General features: G+C 41.9%; 1 protein-coding gene across 8 annotated transcripts in view; it reads right to left on the minus strand.

Moving 5' to 3' along the window:
* Positions 1-18,490, minus strand: part of LOC123507463 — a 109,273-nt gene that overhangs the window by 20,141 nt on the left and 70,642 nt on the right. For 2 of the 8 annotated variants that reach the window (XM_045260355.1, XM_045260354.1), the window contains 8 exons: positions 16,060-16,144; positions 11,908-12,165; positions 5,521-5,615; positions 4,881-4,907; positions 4,160-4,421; positions 1,999-2,122; positions 1,047-1,219; positions 38-319 (listed from right to left, as the gene is read on the minus strand). In XM_045260355.1, the coding sequence (XP_045116290.1) occupies positions 38-319; positions 1,047-1,219; positions 1,999-2,122; positions 4,160-4,421; positions 4,881-4,907; positions 5,521-5,615; positions 11,908-12,165; positions 16,060-16,135 (1,297 nt within the window). In that variant the 5' untranslated portion in view covers positions 16,136-16,144. Of the gene's footprint in view, positions 1-37; positions 320-1,046; positions 1,220-1,998; positions 2,123-4,159; positions 4,422-4,880; positions 4,908-5,520; positions 5,616-11,907; positions 12,166-16,059; positions 16,775-18,490 lie in introns of those variants that run through there. The other 6 variants (XM_045260356.1, XM_045260353.1, XM_045260359.1 and 3 more) reach the window with 5 other exon arrangements.

Here is an 18,490-nt window from a genome sequence, read left to right on the forward strand (position 1 = left end):
ACCCCATCACCCACAATACCTCAGCACTAAGACTCACCTCCATCCATGCAAAAGAGCTCATAATATTCAGACTTCTGCGAGGAGGTGGAGTTCCTGACGAGTTTGGGTTTGCTGATACGATCCTCTCCACTCAGCATACATTTCCTGCCGAAGGTGTCATAAACGAAGCTCCTGCAGAAGATGTTGACGCTATCCAGACACTTATCGGCGCACTCGTAAAGGCTGAGGTCCTGATGGTATTCCTTATCGTAGGCGCCGAAGAGTTCCGTGTCCGCTGATTTCATGAAGAAGAGCTTGTTTCTCGGGCAGCGGCGGTCCTCTGGTGTGGCGGGAAGATAGTGTTAGTGAGGGTAGTGGTGGTGGTGATGGTGGTGGTGGAAGATGAGTAAGGAAAGGGTACGTGTGTTAATATATTTTTTCACGTTGGGGGTTTGAAGTGAATTATCAGGAAGTACAAGTGTGGGTTAGTGAGGGTAGTACTAGTGGTGGTGGTGGTGGTGGTGGTGGTGGTGGTGGTGGTGGTGGTGGTGGTGGTGGAGATGAATAAGAAAACGGGGCTGTGTTAATATATTTTCATGTTGGAGGTTGAAAAGAAAATGATCAAACAGTAGATAAGAAATGAGTATTATTTTCTTATTTTCTCGAAGTAATCACCCAAGCCTTCTCAAATCCTATAACTCTATACCCCCTAAAAACTGTATCCAACCCTTTGCTGATCCTTCCTCTCCCTCTCCCTCTCTCACTCACTCATCAAGCAGATATTCTCACAGCAATCATTAAGACTTCCATGGCAACCTTTCCAAGCCTTCTTAAAACCAGCAACTCTCATTATAATCCCTTAAATTTATATCCAACCCTTTACTAATCTTCCTTTCCCTCTCTTTCTTTTTCTCACTCACTCGTCAGGCAGGTGTTCTCATATTACTCATTCAAATTTCCATGGTAACCTTTTCAAGCCTTCTTAAAACCAGCAACTCTTTATAATCCCTTTAAATTTGTACCCAACCCTTTGCTATTCTTCCTCTCCCTCTCTTTCTCTCACTCACTCGTCAGGCAGGTGTTCTCGAAGTAGTCATGGTCGTCGTCAGCCTTCAGTTGCTTCGGGTGGGTCCGGCGAGTGAAGCCAGAGTGGTAGCATCTGTTCCTTTTCTTGTCAAAGTAGCCGCTCCTGCAGGTTCTGTTTGTGTTAACGGCGTCATCTGAGTATTGGCTAAGACACCTGAGGGAGAGAAAGGTCCGTATTTAGAAACGCTTTGCTGTCTCACCACCACTATTTTCCAAGGCCACGAGATGATTAGCGGGGTTTTCAAGATTTTTCTCCAGTTAATAATGTAGAAATCTTATCATTGTGCCTTTAGAATCGTCAAAACACCTTAAAAAATTCTTGTACATTTAGATAAAGTCTTTTGAAATAGTGAAGGGAAGCACAGAAGGGTTTCAGAGAGAGAGAGAGAGAGAGAGAGAGAGAGAGAGAGAGAGAGAGAGAGAGAGAGAGAGAGAGAGAGAGAGAGAGAGAGAGAGAGAGAGAGAGAGAGATGGTATAGCCAGTGGTGTTGGCTATTGCGCTTTACTCTGAAACCTCGCCGCACCACTTTCAAAAGCCTCTCATTAAAGTGGCGATGGTTTTGAGAGGTGTTATTGCGGCTCTAGGGACAGATTAACGAGATTTCTACATTGCAAACATGAGGAATCGTCTTGGGAACGCGGCTAATGACATCTGCGGCCTTTGAAGAGTCATGGTGAAAGAGCAAAGATCTTAATATGAGTTACGAAGTCTTACTACTACTACTACTATTACTACTACTACTACTACTACTACTTATTTTTTTTTATGTAAGAGAAGTACCAAGGGCAAAAAAAATGAATATTAGATAAAAAAAGGGACCATTTGAATTGTAGTTTCATAAAAGAATCAAAAGAATGAGAATTAGAACTACTACTACTACTACTACTACTACTACTACTACTACTACTATTACTACTACTACTTACACTCACTTATCCTCGCACTCCTCAATGGTTCGCGCTGGCACCTCGAGCAGATCCGAAGCTTCAAATTTATTGTTTCTGAGACGCTCCATCACGTAGAGGCGAGAGGGACACTCCGCCTTCACCACCGAGGCTGCGGGAGGTGAACGTGGATGAGAGGGAGAGGGAGCGGGAGAGGAGGAATGGGATTGGGGTCATATAAAGAGTAAGGATGAAAGGGAGAGGAAAGGAGGGACGCAGGGTTATATAAGAGTGAGGGAAGGAGGACGCGGGTTAGGAGAAGAAAAGAGTGAAAGAAGATCGTTTAATTAAGAGAGAGAGAAGGAGAATGCGGGTAAGAGAGAGAAAAAGAGGGAGAGAAGGAGAACGCGATTTAGAAAGAGAAAAAGAGAGAGGTCATATAAGAGTGAGGGAAGGAGGACGCGGGTTAGAAGGAGAAGGAAAAAGGATCGTTTAGAGAAGAATGCGAGTTAGAGAGAGAAAAAGAGGGAGAGAAGGAAGAACGCGATTTAGAAAGAGAGAAAAAGGAGAGAGGGTCATATAAGAGTGAGGGAAGGAGAACACGGGTGAAAGGGAAAGAAAAAGAGGGAGGAAGAATCGTGAAAGAGTAAGAGGAGAGACAGAAGTTAGAGAAAGAGAGGAAAGGAAGGGAAGATAATCGTATAGGAGTGATGGAAGGAAGAGTGAGAGATAGAAGGAATGAGTAAGTAAATAGAAATGAAGAAAGGGAGAGATAGAAAGGTGGAACGAGGACAAGAAAGGTAGATAGTAAAGATAGAAGATAGTGAAGGAAGAGTAAGAGGAAGAATGGAGTGAAATAGTGGAGTGAGAGTGGAGTGAATAAGGAGAGGTATAGGGAGAGGTGGAGCAGAAGGGAGGAGAGAGAGCAGTGGAGGCTGATGGAAGATACACCTTTACATTTCAGATTCACAGTTTTTTTTCATGTATTTCTGTAACAGTTCTCATTTATCAAAGTTTTTCTAATCTACTTGTTCTTTTTTTGAAACCTCAGAACGACGAAAAAAAAAAAAAATAGAAACGAAAGAGAAGAAACAGATATAAAAAACGAATATATAAAAATAGTCTAATATTCATAAAAATCACCAACATTTTCCCATGAACGTCAAAACAAGATAAGAGACTGAAAAAAATTAACTCTTGAAACCGATGCAGTAAAATGAGCCTCACGGAACACGCAGGATAAGCGAGGTGGAGTGAAAGGTCAGAAAGCAAAACAGCATAACAAAACAGGGAAAGCTGCAGGGAAGGACAAGGGCTACACGTGGCGGGCTCTGTACGAAAAACACCTCACTCTTTTTTTTTGCTAATAATCCTCATGCATAAATTTATATAATCTCTTGAAGCTCATTAATATTCTGATCATCGAGGATTTCCATTCATGTATCACTCTTTTTTGAGAACCGATACCTAGTTCTGTTTTATACTTAAGCTTAAACACGTTATTTATTATTCTATTCTGATTGACAATGTTTCCTATACTCGTAGCTATCACCTCTATCAAATGTCCATATGCCACTACTTTCATTTCATCTATCACCCTTTTTTGAGAACCGATACCTTGTTTTGTTTTATACTTAAGCTTAAACACGTTATTCATTATATTATTCTGATTGACAATATTTCCTATAGCTGTCACCTCTATCAAATGTCCATATGCCATTTGTAAACCTCTATCAAATGCTTCCAAATCTCCGTTTTTCTAAGGAGCTTCAATCTCATTCAGTTGTGGTATTCTGATTATCAACTGAATGCTTCCTATATCATCCTTGTTAGAGCCTATATTCCACTTGCAAGCCTCTATCATATGCTTCTTAATCCCTTCAGTACCATGATGCGTTTTCATATTCATTCTACTTATCATTTGGTGATTTTATACAGCCTCAGAATCTTATGTAGGGATTAGAATAGTAAAGACTCTGGCCTCTAATCTTCCAACCTCCATAGACCCTTGATAATGTATGTAAAATTGTCTAGCCATACCCAAACTCGTAGTAAAAATGCGTCCCAGTATTGAAGGGGTTAACCTCAGTCTAAGGAACTACAATCCTATCGGTAAGGTTCGCAGGAGTGAGAGTGATTGAATTAAGGCGCCACAATAGCCAAGATTATGAGGCGCCAGATTCACAGGAAGGCTAGCGGAGACACTCACCAGCGTAGCACACCTCCCTGAAGTGAATGCTGACCGCGTCGTCTCTGTAGTTGATCTTAGCGTACTGGTTGGGCGGGCGGGACAGGCGGCACTTGGTCTCCGTGAAGCGGTTGTCAGCGGTACTGTAGGTATTGATCCTCCTGCCAGGGTAGTAATCGAACATGGTGCAACGACTGATGAAGCCAAGGGCGGTCTCATCCTGCAGGCACCTCCCAACGCACTGGGCAAGGACGGAGGCTGACGAAGGGGTCTTGAGGCGCACCTGTAGAAGAGATAAGGTGTTGAAGACTTGACCGCCTCTCTCAGTAGTGGCTTACCTGAAGGAGGGAGGTGTTATATAATGGGTTAATCGTGTACCTGCGAATCATGGGGTACCTGAGGGAGGGAGGAAGCGTTAGACAATAATTTAGTTCACATAGGTGTCTAGTTAGTTACCCAGGAAGTGAGTCAAGTCAAAGCAAGTCAGGGCGTGTTTAACAATTACCTAAGGGTTTACGTAGAAGTCAATTAGTTACCTGGGGGGAAAATAAAGACACTCAGGTATTTAATTAAGCCTGAAAGATGAGTTACCACACAATCTCACTATCATTTTACCTGGGTGTCTAATGAATGCTACTGATTGATGAAGTTACCTACTTGTCTAATGAGTTACCTGTCAGTTGGGGCGCACCTACATGCTATGGACTAGATTAATTACTTACCTGCTAGTCTAATTAGTTACCTGGCTGTTAGTTTTGTACCTGTGCACCTGAAGAAGGGATGAAATGTTAGATAATGCCTTGATGAAGTCACTATTAGCCTTATTAGTACCCGTAAGTTACTTTGGTGCGTGTTAGTGTTGCAAAAGGCTACTGACTTACCTGGCTGTCCAATCAACTACCTGGCTAACTAACTACCTGGATATGTATTACCTGTAGTTGTTATAGGTGTGACTTTCTAATCAACTACTCAAGTGTTAGTCTTGTACCTGTGTAAGGCAAAAACTACTTAAAACTACACAACACTACAGACAGAACAGGAAAATATTAATTATAGAAAAAGAATGGGAGGAGAAGTTTAAAAGACGAATGACAGTTGAAAAAAAAGAGACGAAAAAAAATGTTATGGAAAGAGAGAAAAAAAAAAGAAATATAATTAGTTTTAGAATACAGGATTTCCAATGATGACTTTTTACTTCGATAACAAATACACTACAAACAACAGAGAAGAACAAGATGGGGAACACTTTGAACAGTATCAGATCCCTTTAATCTTCCTGGATACGGAAAGAAAAAGGCCGAAAAAAAAAAAACAGAGACACAATGACAAACTTTCATAACAAAACCACAAAACTAATGATACAAAACGGCCGCATCACTCACCACATCCTCCTGTATCGGGTTGCCATCCACTACAGTGTCAGGAAGTCTCTCGTAGCGCACCACACCCCTACCGTTGTCACAGGACGGGAGGGAGGCTGCGGGAGGAGGACGGGAGGAGGCTGTCAATCTCAATCACCACTCAGAGACAGACAGACAGAAACAAAGACATAGACATTTGCAAAACACACAGAGTAGCGCAAGCATGACAGAGATATTTGTGAGATTATGTAACTACGAGAGAGAGGGAGAGACAGAGAGATAGAGAGAGACACACACAGAAAGACATAGACACAGACACTTACATACGGAAAAACAGTAGCGCAAGCAGAAATGTCTCAGATTTTGCAACTATGAGAGAAAGAAAGAGACAGAGAAAGAGAAATAGAGAGACAGAGATAAAAACAAGACAGAGACAGAGACAGAAAAAAAAAATAAAACCACAGGCAATTGAAGACACACAAACACAACAACGCAACCATGATAGACAAACACATGAGATTTTGCAACCATGAGAAAGAGACAGACAGAGACAATAAAACACACATACAAACACACAAACACACATAGAAGTAACGCAACCATGATAAACACAGGATTTTGCAATGAGAGAGAGGAAAGAGAGCGAGAGAGTGAGAAGGGGAGGGAGTTGCAGAGTGGACAGGAAGTGCGTGGGGTCAGAATGTGAGTATATGGGACAGGAAGGATGAGTAACAGTTAACAGAGATGGGAGAGACAGATTTAGCTTTACGTGGGAGGGGATAGGGAGTATGGGAGTGGGACGGGAGGGGGACATGCAATACTTCCTCTTTCCCTGATCTCTCTTTCCAACCCCGAAGAGGAAGAGGAGGAAAATATTAGGAAAAGATACGAGTGAGGGAAAAGATGATAGTGAGGTTGACAAAGAGTAGGTGAAAAGAGGAAAAATAGGTGAAATTGGGAATATAACACGGATAGGATAGGTGAAATAAGGAATGAAGAAAAAAAATGGTAGGAAATGAAATAATGATGTCAGAATATGGAATTAGGAAAAAGGAAAACATGGAACAGGAAGAGAAAAAGGATGTTAAATATTGGGATGGAGAAGAGAAAAAGTAAAAGCTGGAATACGGAAAAACAATGGAAACAAGATGGATTAAGGAGAAGGCGGAGATAAAAAGGAGAAAGAGAAAAAAACAGTAGGAAACAATTAAGAAAGAAGAAAGAAAATGGAATGCAGATGAGATGGAAGACTTAATCCATCAAACTCTAATAAAGGAAAACGGATGCAAAAATCAGAAAGTATAAAAGAAAATGGGAAACAGACATAAACAACACAAACATTAATATAGTTATCTCTTCATGCTCTCACGCAACACTCCCATCAATATCCCAGGCGACAAGACACTCCCATGTACACACTAACACCTCCCACAGTTCTTTTCAGGCACATCAAGGCAAAGGCAAATGAAAAACTTAACCCCTTCAGTACTTGGACACATTTTTTATCGTTTTGGGTGTGATTAGACGATTTTATTTACATTAGGAAGGGTGTATGGAGGTCAGAAGATTAATGGCCAGGGTCTTCACTATTCTAATCCCCACGTAAGTTTCTGAAGCTGTTTAAATAGTACGCGGAAAAAAATGCGAAAATGTTATGATACTGAAGGAGTTAACTAACCAACTTAACTCCTTCAGTATTGGGATGTATTTTTACCATGAATTTTGGATTTTGTTTACATTAAGAAGGGTCTATTGGAGGTCAGAAGATTAATGGCCAGAGTCTTCACTATTCTAATCCCCACATAAGTTTCTGAAGTTGTTTAAAATCACCAAATAGTAAGCAAAATTAATGTAAAAATGCGTCATAGCCCTGAAGGAGTTAGTATACAGATTTTTAGAAGAACGAGCATTCTTTTAAGCCACATCCAGGCAAAGACAACCAAATATCTGAACTAGCCAACTTAAGACACAGATTTTTAAAAGAACTAACACTCTTTTCAGGCACATCCAGAGAAGGGCGAACTTAATAGACAGATTTTTAGAAGAACTTGCACTGTTTTCAGGCACATCCAGACAAAGACAAGTGAATAAATGAACTAGCTAACTTAAGACAGATTTTAAATGAACTTGCACATACAGAAGAGTTATGGAATCAATAGTAAACAGAGCACTTGTGAATAGTAAAAGAGGTACTAATTTGACCCTGAGAAAACATATAGGTTCAAAATTATAGTACCTGCAAGAAAAGAAAGGAAAACAATGAAAAGATAGCACATATATTAAAGGATAAGGTATAATTATGAGGTTAATAATAGAAATAATGAGGAAACGTGCAGTATATAATGTCTTCATAGGAAAATACATTGAAATACGCGAGGTCAAGATGTAATGACCTAAATACATCACTTTTGAGAGTTAAGACGGTAATGTGTGTGAAAATGTTTACCTCACTACTACTACTACTACTACTACTACTACTACTACTACTACTACTACTACTACTACTACTACTATTATTACAGATATTATTGGTGCTGTTATATCCTCCTTGGTGCTGTTCCTCCTCCTCCTACTCCTTCTCCTTCTCCTACTACTACTACTACTACTACTACTACTACTACTACTACTACTACTACTATTAACTTTCCATAAAATATTTTCCATTCTTTACTCAACATATCGCCTTTTACTCTCTCTCTCTCTCTCTCTCTCTCTCTCTCTCTCTCTCTCTCTCTCTCTCTCTCTCTCTCTGTAACTTCACTGGAAAGTAACTAATAAAAATGTCAAAGGAAGAACTAATAAAAGAGCATCATTTTTAATATTTACAAGTTACAACGTGGACTCTTTACTCACTCACTGCTCCTTCCACTCGGGGCTTCGTATATTTATTTCTATTCGTCTTCAGTCGCTATCTTACTCAATACTTCTACCAAAAATGAGTGAAGGAAAAGCTATATAAACCTTCCCCATTCTGTCTGTACACAAGAACTAAATCGCGCCACTCACAATCTCATAAGAGCGTCAGATTATAAGAAAAGACAAATTTTACAAAAAGTCTCATAAAGTTGAAAAAATAAGGAAAGTCAGTCAGTTTCTTCCCTAGTGCGTATATGAGATGGTTAAAAATAGCGAGGTAGTTTTAGAAAAGCCTTGTCCGTGAGAGCGAGGCGGGGATGAGGATGAAAAAAATATCAAAAAGGTGCAAATAAGAGAAGCAGAAGCGTTGTACACAAGAACTAAATCGCGCTACTCACAATCTCATAAGAACGTCAGATTATAAAAGAAGACAGATTTTACATAGAAATTCCATAAATTTGAAAAGAAAAAAAAAAAAGTCAGTCAATTTCTTCCCTAGTGCGTATACGAGTATGAGATGGTTAAAAATAGCAAGGTAGTTTTAGAAAAGCCTCGTCCGTGAGAGCGAGGCGGGGATGAGGATGAAAAAAATATCAAAAAGGTGCAAATAAGAGAAGCAGAAGCGTCGAGACTAACCTCATTTTACCTGAGAGTTGACCACGTAACAATCTTGCTCTCCAGTATTTCATAAGGTCGTAATTAACACGAAGGAAGCTTAATTAAAAAAAGAGCGTTACGTGAGAGGTAATATTATATGAGAGTGGAAATTAACAGAGCAATGAGCATACAGGTAGAAGAAACCAAGACGTGGGCAGGAAAGCCGTAACATTACTTAATAAAGAGCGTCAGGCGAGGGAGGGAATAAAGAAGAGACGAGATACAGGAATGTTGCATCAGGTGCCTCTCGGTGAAGCAAGACGACTATAAATATGGCCACGAGGCAGCAAGGTCGAGAGGGACAGGGTAAAAGGGAAGCGAGGGGGTAAGACAGTGAAGGCGTTAGATAAGTTTTGCTAGATTCATATTATGGAAACAAAGGTAGAAATAAATATAAGGCCAACATTTTTAACCTCTTGAGTATTGTGATGCATTTTTACCTGGAGTTTTGGGTATGATTAGACGATTTCATTCACACAAGGAAGCGTCTATGGAGGTCAGAATATTAATGCACAGAGTCCTCACTATTTCATTCCCTATGTGAGTTTCTGAAGCTGTATTAAATCACCAAATAGTAAGCAGAATGAGTATGAAAACACGTCATGTACTGAAGGGGTTAAACGTTTCAGTGCATTATAGTGATGAATTAACCTCTATTGAAATGCCTAAGAGTGTTTCCATGTTGCCAGTAATAGGAAATTGATAGAGTTCTCAAGACTACTTTTCTTTCACAGCGATAGTTGATAGTGTTGAAGTTCTCTAGTGTTGTTTTATATATTATTTTAGTGATAGTCGATAGATACAGAAGTTCTCTAGAGTGTTTGCGTGATTGTAGGGATAATGGGTAAGTAATGTAGTTCTAAGGACTGTTTTAGTAATTGTAGTGATAATGTGGTTCTAAGGAGGGTTTTTTTTATGGGTAAATATTGTGGTTCTGAGGCATGTTTTTGTGAATGTAGCGATGATGGGCAAGTATTGTGGTTCTAAAGAGTGTTTTTGTGTGTGTGTGATTGTAGTGATAATGACTAGATAATGTAGTTCTAAGGAATATTTTCGTGACTAGTAATAATAAGTAAATATTGTGGTTCTCTGGCATGTTTTCGTGATTGTAAGGAGAAGTTATGGTTCTAAGGAGTGTTTTTACGATCCTACAGACAGTCAAACAGGAATTCTACATCAGCAAACACCACAGAGTAAACCATCACTTGACTAACCATCTGTAGCTACTCAAAGCAGTACTGACAAGCCACCAAGGCGTTACAAAATATGTCAAGGCTAAGAAACAATGGGGAAGAGAGAAGCGAGGCAGACGAGGACGTGAACACAAAGGGCAAGTTATCAAAATCACCACAAGAATGAGATGGAGTAATATTTCAGGACAGAGGCAAAATTCCGTTAAATGCAAGTCAAGGTGAAGACACGACAGGTAAATATTCATGCTCCTTCAGGCAGAATGAGGCCAGGTAAGACTCGCGGCACCCCAGGTGTGCGCCTTCACCCGTGGCCCCGTCAGGCACGCGCTACATAACGAACACCCATGCTCCAGTGCTCCCAGAAGCCCTCAGTGATGCTCAGAGCTTCAGCAACGCTCCATATGTTCCACTGAGGGTTCACATGCACTATACAACCTTCACATCTTCCACTTATGCTCCACATGCTCCGCTAAAGCTTCAAATGTTTCACCAATGCTATATAAACTCTACCAAACTAAAACTGCTCCACCAAACCTTTATATGCTCCCCTGAAATTCCACATGCTCCACCAAAATCCACATGCTCTTTCAAAAATCTATATATTCCATCAAAACTATGCATAATGGACTGAAATTCTTCGTTTTACATGCTCCACTAAACATCCACAAGCTTTAATATGATCCACAAAGGCCCCACATGCTCCATCAAACCTCATATGCTCCACCAAAAGCCTGTACATTCCACTAAAACTCTATTATGCTCCATCAAAGTGGTATATGCTCCATTAAACATCATATAATCTCAAAACTCCACATGCCCCACCAAGATGCTCTATGCTCCACTATGATAACTCTCCACACACATGCCTCCACCGTCAAGAATACCTGACTGACTGACTGACTGACTAACTGAAAAGCTGACAAGGGCTAACTGACTAACTGATTGATTGACTGACTGACTGACTGACTGACTGACAAACTGAATGGCTAACGGACTGACTGACTGACTGAATGAATAAGGGAAGGAAGGAATGAAAAACTAACTGAAAGACCAACAGAAAGGTAAACTGACTGACTGACTGACTGACTAACTGACAAACTGAAAGACTAGCAAAATGACTAACAAACTGACTAACTCGCCACAGTAGGAAGTTTACAAGGCACCGTAGGAAATATGAGAGAGACGAGGCTGCTTCTCCCTCCCGCGCCCCTCCCTCTCACTCACCACCGGAAGAGACTAGTTCCTCCCCGCCTCGCCCCGGACGCCCGCACATCAATTAGACACAAAGATGCACGCTGTTTAGGATGGCGGGGCGCGGCGGGGATGCAGGGCGGCAATTATGAGTAAAAAGGTGATGGGGACGCTTCCTGGGTGTGGCAGGAGGGCGGCGGGCGTGGTAAGGCTGGCCCGGTGAGTCTGTACCTGGAGTAATTAGTCCCGCGGCGACAGGTGAGTCACGGAGGGAAAGCAGGTGGTCATGCAGACAGTCATGCGGGACAGACAGGTGGTACAGGTGGTACAGGTGGTAGGCGGCGCTCGTAATAGGTGGAGAGAGCCGTCAAGGGAAAGGTGGCGGCTTGGGAGAGTGAGCGCCAGGAGAGGTGTGTAGAGGGAGGCAGGAGGCAGGAGGCAGGAGGCAGCAGGCGTCATGTCATGCAGCAAAGGGCGCCACACAGCTCGGCGGGGCGCGGCACACACTTACCCGCCACCTGGTCGTCGCTGAGGGCGCTGTCCGTGGGGGTGGCACCGCTCACACTGATGTCCAGGCTGAGATGGGTGGTGGTGTCCGGAGGGGGGCCGCTCGTCGCCGCTACTTGGCTCAGGGCGGGGGCTGGGTGGGGGTCAAAGGCTGGAGGGGGTCGTAGGTCACCCATGGACTGCCCCACCCGCGCCGCCCCCGCCACCACCTGCCGGTTGATGCCATACGGCTGCCCGGTCCCCTCCGCCACTGGCACCCCCCCTGTGGGCACGTCACTGTACTGCCGTGGGCGTGCGGGCGTGCTGTGTGAGGCTGTGGCTGTGTGTGATGCTGCTGCGGGCGTGCTGTAGTGTGTGTGTGTGTGTGTGTGTGTGTGTGTGTGTGTGTGTGTGTGTGTGTCAGAGCCAGGCACTATAGTCACATGTGGCTGTACACAGGCATCGGAGGCGCAGTGCGAGGAGGGCCAGGGCCAGAGGGAACCACAGGGAACCAGGGGGAACCAGGCAGGGCAGGGCCAAGCACGGGCTCAGGGCAGGGAGGGTGGCAGGGAGGGAAGCAGGGGCAGTGTGGTGGGACCTGGACTCGGGGAGGACTGAGACGCGGCGACACTCGTAATAATAATAATAATAATAATAATAATAATAATAATAATAATAATAATAATAATAATAATAATAATAATAATAATAACAATACTAATAATGATAATGATGATAATATTCTGTGCATTCTTTCACATCTTGAGCAAGAAAACTGTCCCGTCACTTACAATCTGCATAACAATCGAGTTGCGACAAAATACTGAAGAAAACGGAATAAGAAGAGTTTTCCCTTTATGCAACCACGTTTTCTTTCACCTCGCAGCACGCAGCATTCAAAAAGGACAATAATAGGCAAGAAAACATAATAAAACGAATAAATATAACGCCATTATTTCCTCCTTTCACGATTTTTTTTATAACATTCACAACTAAACTAAAAGAAAATTACTATAAGAATCTTTTCACACCACCACCACCACAAGCACCACCACTACTACAACTACCACCACTAAAACTACTACTATTACTACCCCAGCTATTTCACCACGGCCACGAAAACCTGATAAAATAAACAATGAAAAATGGAAATGGCACAAGCATCCTTCCTGTGTTGGCGAGACGCGGAAAAACAAAAAGCAATATATGTAACACAACGGTACCACGCGGCATTGCAAACCGGATATAACGGGCGAGTGGCTGCCATTAATTACAAAGGGGACTCCGGACTGGCCCTCACTATTTCCGGCTTGCACAAAGGAGAAATAAAGGTAAGTTCCTGTCATATGGAGAGAGAGAGAGAGAGAGAGAGAGAGAGAGAGAGAGAGAGAGAGAGAGAGAGAGAGAGGAATTTCACGCATGCTGGGGTCAATTTCACAGTTCTCGCTCCCTATTGGTTGATGCAGAACGTTTACAGAATAAGAACTCGATGCTGATTGGACGAGAGCTCTCCATTCATTTCGTATCTGCTCGGTGATTGGTGGAGACGATTAGGTTTAAGAAATAACGTGATTGAATGATGATTTATGAGTTATGAGGTGATGATGGTACTCTCTCTCTCTCTCTCTCTCTCTCTCTCTCTCTCTCTCTCTCTCTCTCGTTCACTTTAGCACTTATTTCATCTATACTTTGTCTCATTCTTTCTTCTTCTCTACTTTTAATGCATTTTTTCCTCAATTTCCTTTTTTTATTCTGCTTATTTATTTATCTATTCTTTTAAAGGACATTACTTTCCTTTTACGTTCATTTTTTTCATCTATTCACTAAGTTACCTTTTTTTCAAGCAATAAATTTCACTCTTGCTCATTTTTTCCCCCTTTATCAACGCAAGATTCCTCATAGCATTACATTTTCTTCCCCCTTTTTCCCTATCTCCATCTTTTAGCAATACTCCTACATTTTCTTTCTCTTCTCTGTCTTCTCCATCTCTAGCAATACGTTTTCTTTCTCTTCCCTATCTTCTCCATCTTTAGCAATACATTTTCTTTCCCCTTTTCAGTCTCCTCCATCTATCTTCTTTTTACATATATTTCTTTGCTCTACCTTTCTTCCTTCGTGGCTGGAGAACAAGGCTGGTAATTTGCACTCCCAGACACTACTCATACCTTTACGCTCCTCTGTCTGTAAATTATAGTGATTATGGAAACGAAAAACAAGTGACGTCTTACCGTAGAAGGAGTGAATTATAAAGGACACGTGAGTTATAGTGTTTTTGTTACGTTAGATGATTATTACTGTATTCCTTCTTATGTGTCACGGTTTTGCAGGAAACGTTACCTAACCTAACTGAACTTACCCTAACCTAACTGAACCTAACCTTAATCTCTTCAATACTAGGGCACATTTTTACCATGAGTTTTGGGTAAGATTCGATTTTAATAAGAAGGGTCTATGGTGGTCAGAAGATTGATGGCCAGAGTCTTCATTATGTCAATTCCCAGATCACACAACCTAACCTAACCTAACCTGACCTCTTCAGTACTAGGGCACATTTTTACCATGAGTTTTGGGTAAGATTCGATTTTAATAAGAAGGGTTTATGGAGGTCAGAAGATTGATGGCCAGTCTTCATTATGTCAATTCCCAGATCACATAACCTAACCTAACCTAACCTCTTCAGCACTGGACATATTTTTTCCATGAGAATTGGATAAGATTCGATTTTATTAAGAAGGGTTTATGGAGGTCAGAAGATTGATGGCCTTTTCACTATGTCAATTCCCACACAACCTAACCTAACCTAACCTAACCTCTTCAGCACTGGACATATTTTTACCATGAGTTTTGGGTAAGATTCGATTTTATTAAGAAGAGTCTATGGAGGTCAGAAGATTGATGGCCTTTTCACTATTTCAATTCCCACATAAATTTTTGAACCTGTATAGAATCACCGAATAGTAACCAGAATGAATATAAAAATGCGTCACGGTACTGAAAGGGTCAAATAAGCTAAGTGAACTGAAGCTAATATAACCAAACTGAACTTAAGTTGTCCGAAGCTAACGTGATCTAACAAACCACCCAAAATTAACCTAACTTGAATCCTGTCCACGGTCCGAGTGTAGACTGGGCTTCCTCACTCTGGGCAACGGTTTCCTAGCGAGTGGGCTTTGAGATAGGAGGTACCCCCGAAAAAGTACCCCCTTTAGCCCATAAATTCCCATGAAAAATCTACATGGTATAAATAAAAGGAAAAAACTTAACCATTTTCTTTTCCATGTATGAGAGAGCCAGCCAAGGGCAACAAAATATCTAATAAAAAGGCCCACTTGAATGCTGGTTCTCTAAAGGACCTAACATAACCAAACTGAACTTATGTTGTCTGAATGTAATCCAACCTAACAAACACAGAATATTTAACCTAATATAACCTATCTAAATCTAACTAAACCTTCACCTATTCTAACTGAACCTAACCTAACCTTCACCTACTCTACCTGAACCTAACCTAACCTAACATAACCTTCACCTATTCTAACTGAACCTAACCTAACCTAATGGAGTATATTGTGACATGAACATTACATTAACTGAACTGAATCTAAGTGAATTAATCTTAACATTCACCCAAAAATAAAAATGAATTACCACCTTTAATTATTCACGATTCAAAAGACACTCTGAGAAGTAAAAATGCAGAAAATAAATGCTTTGTTACACGATGATGATGATGATGATGATGATGATGAAGATGAAGATGATGATGACGATGATGAAGGAATGAAAAAAGTTAACTGAATGACAAATTGACTGAATCGCTTTGTACTGTGAAATCGACAAGACACAGACAGACACACAAACAAACAGAAAGACAGAAATACACATAGATTGTCACAAAGAATCGTACAGACAGACAGACAGACAGACAGACAGACAGACGGACGGACAGGTAAACATGTAAAATATCAACATTCTGTGGGATATAACATATCAGATAAATTCAACACACACACACACACACACACACACACACACACACACACACACACACACACACACACACACCAGAAAAAATGTAAAGTCAGCATATTTCATCACACACACGTTCTGGCTCTCTCTCTCTCTCTCTCTCTCTCTCTCTCTCTCTCTCTCTCTCTCTCTCTCTCTCTCTACTCACCCTCAGACAGGAGGTGGAGCGCCGACACGATAGCCACAGCGTTGAACATTCTGGAGGATCTCAGTCTAATGGGCATCTTTCAGTTCTGGTGGAGGGAGAAACTCATCTTATCCACACAGTTCGCCACCTCCACCCACCCGCTGCTCCCTCACTGCTCGCAAACGCTGTATCTGTGTTGGTCTTTCCCTGTCTTCGTTTTCTTTACTGTATTGTGGGTACGGAGGTCTTTCTCTCCTCAATCCAATACTGTTTGTCTGGATTGTTTTAGTTATCCACTCCTCTTACGTTCTTGTGGAGAGGGGTATTCAGTGTTGCCACATGTGTGAGTCTTGTGGTGTGTTTGTGTTTGTGTGTGTGTGTGTGTGTGTGTGTGTGTGTGTGTGTGTGTGTGTGTGTGTGTGTGTGTTATAAGTGGTCCACCTAGTGTTTAGTAGATGGAGATGTGGAATAAATGGTTTGGTAAGTCCACTAAGGGTCCAAAGATAGCAGTGATGTGTGTGTGTGGATGTGTGGACGTGTTAACTATTCCGCGACACAATTGAAAGTGGAATAATAGTATGGACGTTAATAATATCCACTTAAGGTCAGGATGTAGACATGAGTGGATTAATGTGTGTGCGTTTGTATGTGTGAGTGCCTGTCTATGTGCGTGTGTCGACAAATGCGTCTGTTTCAAAGTGTCCACCACACGCTCCCCTCCTCTCCCTGCGGCTGCGTGGCCCTGACTGGCACGCCTCGCTCACCACGGCACCATTTCACATCCCCAGCACAAAGCGACGTGAATGACCCACAAACACCGCCATTAAAGCTCAAAACACGAACATTTTGAAGCTTGAACTCGCTCCTATTGCCTGGACCTTCATCTCGACCCGTGAAGCCCTCCGCTGATTGGCGGCTGTGTGCAAGGGGGCGGGGCATTGCTGAAAGTAGGCGCCCCACCCGCCAATGAAAGCCCACCTGCATCCTGCCTTTTGTTTACACGCGACAAAGGGTTCCAAAGAGCTTAGTGCATTCGACTCCTATTAAAAAGGGATTAAAATATTTGGGAATGTGTTTGATAATAGCTGTGGATTCCCCGCCCGTGGTATTGGTGAGGGTAGTGGCCTTCAGCGGAAACACAAAAGAATACAAAGGAAGGACTAAAATTGTTGACTTATTACCGTTCACGATGATGTTTTATGATGAATGACGAGTGAAAGAAAACAAGAGAATGGAGAAATAAGAAAGGAATGAATAACGAAGAGAAGATTAATGACGCAACGCGAACACAAAGTAAAATTAGAGAAGAAAAGTTAAATGGAGGAAGAATGAGGATAAAATGAAAGAGAGGATGAAAGAAGAAAGACAAAGAGAAATGATAAAAAACAAAATGAAATGTATGAAGTTAATTACAAAAGACAACATGATGGATGAGGAAGGAAAACAGGAGGAGAAGGAGGAGGAAGAGGAGGAGAAGGAGGAGGAAGAGGAGGAAAAGATATATAAAAGAAATAAAAACCACCAAAACACATTCTAAATCCTTACATGACAGAAATTAGACAGAGGAGAAGAAAAGCAGGATAAGAAGGAGGATAAGGAGGAGGAGGAGGAGGAGGAGGAGGAGGAGGGACGTAAATTAAATACTTCACATAACTAATATATAAAGTTGAAAGTCATAAGATTCCATGAAGTAACAACAACAGGAGGAGGAGGAGGAGGAGGAGGAGGAGGAGGAGGAGAGTTAACGGGACAAGAGAGAGGGAAAAAATCTTATAGCAGAACAGATTCTCTCCTCCTCCACTGTTACTTTCGACAGTCTTGCGCCGTCACGCCAAAACCTGCCCGCCGTGTCGCATTTGTCAAGAGAGAGAGAGAGAGAGAGAGAGAGAGAGAGATTTAATTACTATGCCTGTATCCTCACATCTATTTCCCCCGACAACTCCCTCTCCCTCCCTCCATCTCTCTCTCTCTCTCTCTCTCTCTCTCTCTCTCTCTCTCTCTCTCTCTCTCTAGCGAAGCGATATAGCGTGTTACTGATCATCATTCTTCCTCTACTCTTCTTCCTCCTCCTCCTCCTCCTCCTCCTCCTATTATTTTTTTTTACTCTCACATATCATTCCTCTCTTCTTCATAAACTAGAACAGAGTAAGGACGAGGAGGAGGAAGAGGAAGAGGAGGAGGAGGAGGAGGAGGAGGAGGAGGAGGAGAAGAGGAGCAGAAGGACTTCTTAACCATAAAATAAGAGAAAATAGAGCAAGAATGTGTGTGTGTGTGTGTGTGTGTGTGTGTGTGTGTGTGTGTGTGTGTGTGTGTGTGTGTGTGTGTGTGTGTGTGTGTGTGTGTGTGTGTGTGTGTTCAATAAATTAATATCCTGTTCATGATTAAAATTTTCTGAAATCCTAAGGCACAGGCACACACACGCTCAGACACACACACACACACACACACACAC

The sequence above is a fragment of the Portunus trituberculatus genome, chromosome 22 (genome assembly GCF_017591435.1).
Source record: "Portunus trituberculatus isolate SZX2019 chromosome 22, ASM1759143v1, whole genome shotgun sequence".
Classification (NCBI taxonomy): Eukaryota; Metazoa; Arthropoda; class Malacostraca; order Decapoda; family Portunidae; genus Portunus; species Portunus trituberculatus.